At 36.9% G+C, this 7,823-nt stretch overlaps 1 protein-coding gene across 1 annotated transcript in view; it reads right to left on the minus strand.

The window, feature by feature from the left end:
- The window catches only part of LOC107549651 (protein-glutamine gamma-glutamyltransferase 2-like), a 9,090-nt gene extending 8,959 nt beyond the window's left edge, over positions 1-131 (minus strand). The window contains exon 1 of the mRNA XM_016230819.1: positions 116-131. Coding sequence (XP_016086305.1) covers positions 116-131 — 16 coding nt within the window. The remainder of the gene's footprint in view (positions 1-115) is intronic.
- Between the last annotated feature and the right edge of the window lie 7,692 nt (positions 132-7,823).

Below are 7,823 nucleotides of genomic sequence, written 5' to 3' on the forward strand. Positions count from 1 at the left end.
GAGTATATATGCTAAACAGCATACCGTGTTATTGCTATCTATCATATTGATATACTTAGTTCTTTCTTTGAGCAATATTTATAAAAAAACAAATATGCTAAAGTGACTTTCTTACCATTATGGCTGGCCATCGATGGATTTAGCTTGACACTTGTTGTAAGTGATCGGTGAACCTTTGTACAATGCTGTTCTTGATGTTTGCTGTAACTTTCCGTAGTTCAGTCCAAGACAGCTATCTTCCCTGTAATACCTTGCTTTTAGGATCCGTTTTATAAAGAAAGACCATCCACGCCCATTGATGCCCCACCGTCTCTCTATCGCTGACTGCCCTTCTTTCTGCACAAGACACACCCTGACTCACACATCCTCTCCGTTTCCTTTATGACCTCTGACATCACACATATACAAGGTCCTCAAGCAGTCTAAGAGGTGCTAAGTGTGTACAGTCTGTGTGTATGCAGCTCTGCCTCTGTGGAAAAAGAATCAAGGCTTGGGTATTTACTACAACCAGCGTAGTCTTTGCAAACACGTCATTGCTGGAAACTTTGTCTCTTTTCCGTAAGGACCAGGGTCACACACAGGGGCCCTTTGTTAAAAAGAGAAGTTCTGATGGTTGGGTAACACTTCCATAGTATTCCATAGATCTACTCCACCTTTATTTCCCTGACTCAAAGTTAGTTACTTTCTATTTTTAAACTTTCTGTAAGTCTCCTATTTAAGCAAAAGGGAGAAAAGACAACCCCAAAAAATACATGTTCTAGGTAACCTGAATTAGACATCAAATGAGGATGCACTTTTTCCTGTAATACAAAAATGAAACTCGGATGAGTCATAAAATGTTTTCAGAGACTTTCTTTCCCAAACTTTCTCTGAACAATTGAATGTCGAGCATGCATTGAGTAACATGCACAATATAGCAGTTTAACATATATTATCTATAATGTGTAAAGTATAATGCACTGGTATGAAATGCCTGACGTGTCAGCTGGAGGTCAAGGGGTCAAATTGCAGAAACAACTGAAACTTCTGATATAATTTTGTGAGAAATTTCCCCACTGTTTGAGGAGTTAATTAAATTCCATTAAGCTCCCTCACTGATGATATGACAGCATTAAACTTTTAACAACTGGGAGCCACATAGATCATTAGAATTCTCTTTCCCAAAATAAAGTCATGTGTCTGCTGTATTGTCTGGAAGAACAATGATCTCTCCGGCAGTGGATTCTCACCATGATGTGACATTACTACAGTTCTTTTTGACCACGCAGGCACACAAAAGGGTCTCTGTCTTGCTTATACGGTGAGAATCAACACCACCACACCTACATATAGAGAAAAAATTATTCGCACATGTGTGTGACACTAAGCTGAGGAATACTGGAACAGGTAGTTTTCAGGACAAAATGCCCACGCACAGAAACAAGCACATTGAATTTCACATTGCTTTCTCATTGATTTATCATCAAACAGATTTTGTCATAAAAGTGAGAAACATACCAGTGTCTCTTTGGTTAAAAGTTATTGATAAGGAAGGATTAATAAACTGCTGATGATGCGTCAAATTTCATAGTTTGCGGTTGCAAGGGTGTAACTTGCAAAGCAAACTGAATTTGCTGATTATGTTGTCAAAGTATTAAAACTCTGTTCTTTGCATAAAGCATAAGTAACAATAATAATTGACAACAATAACACATCTAAAGTGAATGGTAACACCCTTGATGTTACATTTGCTTTTAATGTTAATATCAACATGCCACTTTCTTCATCAATTTCAACACTGAGGCTATAAAGTTTAGACCTCACAAAGAGATTTGATAGGGGACCAAGCAAAATAACACGGCCCGACAACAAGTCAGCAGTCCACTTCTATATTTATTTTAACAACCCGGAGCATTTCCAACCCATCTGCCCGGAATTAAACAAAATAATCAGAAGTATTGCCAAAAGGAATATTTCATTAGGACCTTTAACCTCTGATACTACAAGCACAGATTTTGTTGAATTTCACATTACTTTCTCATTGCTTTATCATCAAAGAGATATTGTCATACACATGAGAAACATACCAGTGGCTCTTTGATTAAAAGCATCTGCTATATGAATGAATATAAAAGGGAGTATAGGGAGAGGAAGGTCTAGCAGAGGTTCAGCTAACATAGGCCAGGGGCCAGTTGAACCAGCTGGAGGAGGTGTCAGCTCCTCTGGCTGGTTTTCGCTACTTCCAGCCTTCTGATAAATATTGTACACCTATTGCAACAGTTAAAACAACGACCAGGCGCAACTACCTCCAGCATAGAGGATGCGCGTCCATGCGAACCATAGACTGTGAAACCAAAAACGCCATTCCCGCTTAAATGATTTAGATGGCCAATCAAATAAAAGTAGGCGGGGTTTACTGTTAACAGAACAGAAGGAGAGCGCGCGAATTCCAGTAACGGTTACGAAGCGTCCGTGGTTAAGGTCGTCACTCGTCAGCGAGGTAAGATGGAAGTAGCGAAACATTTAATATTTGACAACTGTTTTACGATAGAAACGTTAATCGACCAACAGTAATATCTGATTTCAGTAATATCGACTTTTCCCTCAAATATGGCCGTTTTTAATTGAAATTATGGTATCACGTGATTAATTCTAACTGAACGTGACTAACGTAACGTTACACATTAAACGTTTAACTTTACTTTATACTTAATACCCCCAAATGTTCATGAAGGCCAGGGGCCAGTTGAATTTCACATTACTTTCTCATTGCTTTCTGATCAAAGAGCGCTACTTCCAGCCTTCTGATAAATATTGTACACCTATTGCAACAGTTAAAACAACGACCAGGCGCAACTACCTCCAGCATAGAGGATGCGCGTCCATGCGAACCATAGACTGTGAAACCAAAAACGCCATTCCCGCTTAAATGATTTAGATGGCCAATCAAATAAAAGTAGGCGGGGTTTACTGTTAACAGAACAGAAGGAGAGCGCGCGAATTCCAGTAACGGTTACGAAGCGTCCGTGGTTAAGGTCGTCACTCGTCAGCGAGGTAAGATGGAAGTAGCGAAACATTTAATATTTGACAACTGTTTTACGATAGAAACGTTAATCGACCAACAGTAATATCTGATTTCAGTAATATCGACTTTTCCCTCAAATATGGCCGTTTTTAATTGAAATTATGGTATCACGTGATTAATTCTAACTGAACGTGACTAACGTAACGTTACACATTAAACGTTTAACTTTACTTTATACTTAATACCCCCAAATGTTCATGACATGGTTACGGCCTTCCCATGCAGAGCGAAATTTAGCCAGTGTCATTTGAATGTTTACCGTAAACGGTTTTGTTACCAGTATTCTTTAGAATGGCTTTTTTTGTGCTCAACAGAAGAAACTCGTACAGGTTTGGAACAGCATGAGGAGTAACGTTAACATGACAGTTTTTTTGAGAAGGGTCTGGCTGCAGACATGCACGTTATATTTATATGATTTTGTCGTCATTTTATTGTTTTAAGGACTTAAAATGGCCCTTATCAATCTTGATTGACATATTCTATCACATTATTTTGACAGTTAACGTTTTGGGCAGGTTTTTGTGAGCTTTTGGGCTGGAAATCGTCCATCCAATCTGGCAACACTGGGCGTCAGTTTTTGACGTCGTTAGCGAGATGGAAGTAACTTAGCGAAACATTTAATATTTGATAAGCGACCGAAAGTAATATCCAGCGAGTAAAGTTAGCAAACTACTAGACGTTTTCCTCAAATATGGCCTTTTGAATTGAAAATGTCAAATTTACGTGATCCATCCTAACTGAATGACGACACATGAAACGTTTTGCGTTTTCGGCATATTTGGCATAACGTACATATAAGAGTGAACGTGTGCATATTTAAAATATTCTTTGCGAATAGTTCAAAATGATTACTACTTAGCTAGAATCCTAGCTTTTCTTTCACCGTACTATTATTTTACTTTATACCCCCCAATGTTTAACTATGGTTACCATAGAAGATATATACCATAAATATATGGTTAACGAACAGCTCAATATATAGGCCTAGTCAGTAGCCATGGGTATTAATTAATTTTGTCTTACCTGTATATGCTTTTTTTGATTCTCAAGTGTCGGTAGCTGACCTGCCTTTTATGAATCACCAAGGACCACGGTTTCAGCTAAAAATCTTCTTAACAGTTCTACTGAAGAAAAAGACCATTACTTCTTCTTGGATGGCCTGAGGTGAGTTAATGAACAGCAAGTTTTCATTTTGGGGGGGGAACTATCCCTTTAAGACAGTGAATTGCCACCCTCTACTGGTGTTTTTATTTTCATATATAAAGTATTATTAAAGAGGTCATATGATGCTGCTAAAAAGAACATTATTTTGTGTATTTGGTGTAATGAAATGTGTTTATGCGGTTTAAGGTTAAAAAAACACATTATTTTCCACATACTGTACATTATTGTTTCTCCTCTATGCCCTGCCTTTCTGAAACGCGTCGATTTTTACAAAGCTCATATTTGATTGGCCAGCTATCCAGTGCGTTGTGATTGGCCGAAGTCCTCAAGCGTGTGACGGAAATGTTACTTCCCTTACCACATGTGATGACCCCGGACTCCGCTTCTTCCACGGTGAAAGCCGATCCGGCGATCCACTGTGCGAAGTTGTAGTATTTCCTCAGCAACCAGCACGGATCAGCTCCAGGCATGACGAAGCAGATATCCCAAGAGCTTGTAACACTCCAAAGAGAAAGGAAAAATTGAAATTGCATCAAATGACCCCTTTAAAAATATATATAACAATATATCTTATAACACTATAAATGCAGTTGTAACACTATTAATGCTGTAACTGCAGTGTAAATTTATTCATGCATCAGTCTGTAAATAATCTAAATGCCACTTCAAGTGCAGCTTCTGTACCGATTCTACAACAATGGATTTTGTTGATACTCATTTTATTTGATTGCTATAGTGTCTTATTATTCAAATTAAATGAATACATTTAGGAATTTGCATGGAGTAAATAATAATAAATAGTAAATACAGGGCTTAAATTTCTCCGGCACCGTGCCGGATCTCCGGTGTGCAATGTTTGGCTGCGGAAAAAAATAATCCTACATTAAAAAAAAATTGTTGATAACACTTTCGAGTCCATGAGTTCGCCTACCAATGGTATGAGTGGAGCACAGCAAACGGGCATTACTAGCCAATCAGAATTTTTTGCTCTTATAAACACGAGACGCGCATCCAATTGCGGAGTCGCAGCCCTGATGAATGGGGAAGCGCAACAAAAAGCTGCGATGTCCATCTAGCGCATATTTACATAGAAAAACTAATTAAAAAGCAGCGGAGCTTTGTAAACAGCTCAGAGTAATTATGTCATCTCCATAAGAACGATATGATTGCCAGAACGTATTCATGCATCAGTCTGTAAATAATCTAAATGCCACTTCAAGTGCAGCTTCTGTACCAATTCTACAACAATGGATTTTGTTGATACTCATTTTATTTGATTGCTATAGTGTCTTATTATTCAAATTAAATGAATACATTTAGGAATTTGCATGGAGTAAATAATAATAAATAGTAAATACAGGGCTTAAATTTCTCCGGCACCGTGCCGGATCTCCGGCGTGCAATGTTTGGCTGCGGAAAAAAATAATCCTACATTAAAAAAAAATTGTTGATAACACTTTCGAGTCCATGAGTTCGCCTACCAATGGTATGAGTGGAGCACAGCAAACAGACATTACTAGCCAATCAGAATTTTTTGCTCTTATAAACACGAGACGCGCATCCAATTGCGGAGTCGCAGCCCTGATGAATGGGGAAGCGCAACAAAAAGCTGCGATGTCCATCTAGCGCATATTTACATAGAAAAACTAATTAAAAAGCAGCGGAGCTTTGTAAACAGCTCAGAGTAATTATGTCATCTCCATAAGAACGATATGATTGCCAGAACCAATTTACCGGAAAGGTAAATGAAAAGGTCCTGTTCACACATGATCTCTTAATGGTAACTTACCAGTAATTTACCAGTAAAGACTGTATGTGTGAAAGGGGCTAAACTCTTCCTCTGCATATGCTGTGAATTTGAATTGCTTAACATTCATTTGTGAAAACAGTGCATTATCTCACTAGATTTGTAACATAAATCATTTATAAACCTTTGCCAACACAGGAGAATACATCAACCTATTTCTAAATATGCAATTTATTGTACATCACGATTTCACAGCGGAGCTTTGTAAACAGCTCAGAGTAATTATGTCATCTCCATAAGAACGATATGATTGCCAGAACCAATTTACCGGAAAGGTAAATGAAAAGGTCCTGTTCACACATGATCTCTTAATGGTAACTTACCAGTAATTTACCAGTAAAGACTGTATGTGTGAAAGGGGCTAAACTCTTCCTCTGCATATGCTGTGAATTTGAATTGCTTAACATTCATTTGTGAAAACAGTGCATTATCTCACTAGATTTGTAACATAAATCATTTATAAACCTTTGCCAACACAGGAGAATACATCAACCTATTTCTAAATATGCAATTTATTGTACATCACGATTTCAAAATAAAAGTTTCTGAGTTTGCATGTGGCCAAATATTAAAATTGCATGGATTTAAACATCGTTTAATCACGCTGTAAAGTGAAACGTCACCAGGCCGTTGGCGCCCTCTACAGGTATTTGTTATAATACATAATGTTCATATTATGTATAGGCATATTACATTATGTATTTTAACAGTGTTGTTCAATAAAAATGTAATTACTTGGTTTTGATATTTTATTTGAGCCAATTATTATTGCCTCATCGTTAGTTTATATATAAATAGTCATACTAAAGCCTGGTTTTCACTTAGGTCTGTTTGTTACTAAAAATATCAGATTACTCAATTGTCAAAATAATCAGTAGATTACTTGATTACCAAAATAACCATTAGTTACAGCCCTAGATTAGTTAAAATATTTCAAAATACAACTGCATAGTTTTACTTTTTGTAATTAAAAGACATATTTTGTAATTGAAGATTTCTTAAAAATAGTGTTAAAATATTGTCTCGTTTTAGTGAACCAAGTATCTGTATTTTGTCTCCTCGTAAGCTAAGTGTATTGTCACACCCCTAGTGTCGATAAGCAGTGATATAGCTCATAATTTTCCAAGTGTATGATACAGCTTTCATTCTTCAGGTCAACCATATATTCATGAAAAAAAATTAGTTTGAATAAGGAAAGCAATAACTTTGCTATAGTATCCTTTCAAATGTTAAAGTTGCCACAGTCATTGCATGCTTTGCATGTGCTGACCCATCCATGGAAAAAGGAGCTCAGGATTTTTTTTTGCTTTAACCCCTGTAAATAATAATACAAATTAAATTAATGTAATAGGCTTAGAAAACTCCCATATAAAGTTAAACCAATCGCCCCAGAAATCAATATAAGAAAGAAAATGTCACCCCTAAATGGAAAGGTTAATTTCAGTCACTGCTCATAGGTTTAGGATTACTTTTAAGTTTTTATCCTAGCTTTACTGAATCTCACAATGTGTTCTCAATTTTGGTGTTATAGAAATGGCCACGCTATATGTCACAGGGCAAAAATTATATAATAAATTATATTAAATTATATTGTATGTGTTGGATTATATCATATATGAATTGTATGCATTGCTGTTTTAGACTGTTACATTAAGTAAACAGCAAATACAAATGAGAAAAGTGAAAGTAGTTTTAAACGCTGTGCATTCACACCACTAGGGGGCAAAACATCACTACTAGCACCATGTGTCAGGATGGCCGAGCGGTCTAAGGCGCTGCGCTCAAGCT

The sequence above is a fragment of the Sinocyclocheilus grahami genome, unplaced genomic scaffold (assembly GCF_001515645.1).
Source record: "Sinocyclocheilus grahami isolate Dianchi unplaced genomic scaffold, SAMN03320097.WGS_v1.1 scaffold377.1, whole genome shotgun sequence".
Lineage (NCBI taxonomy): Eukaryota > Metazoa > Chordata > Actinopteri > Cypriniformes > Cyprinidae > Sinocyclocheilus > Sinocyclocheilus grahami.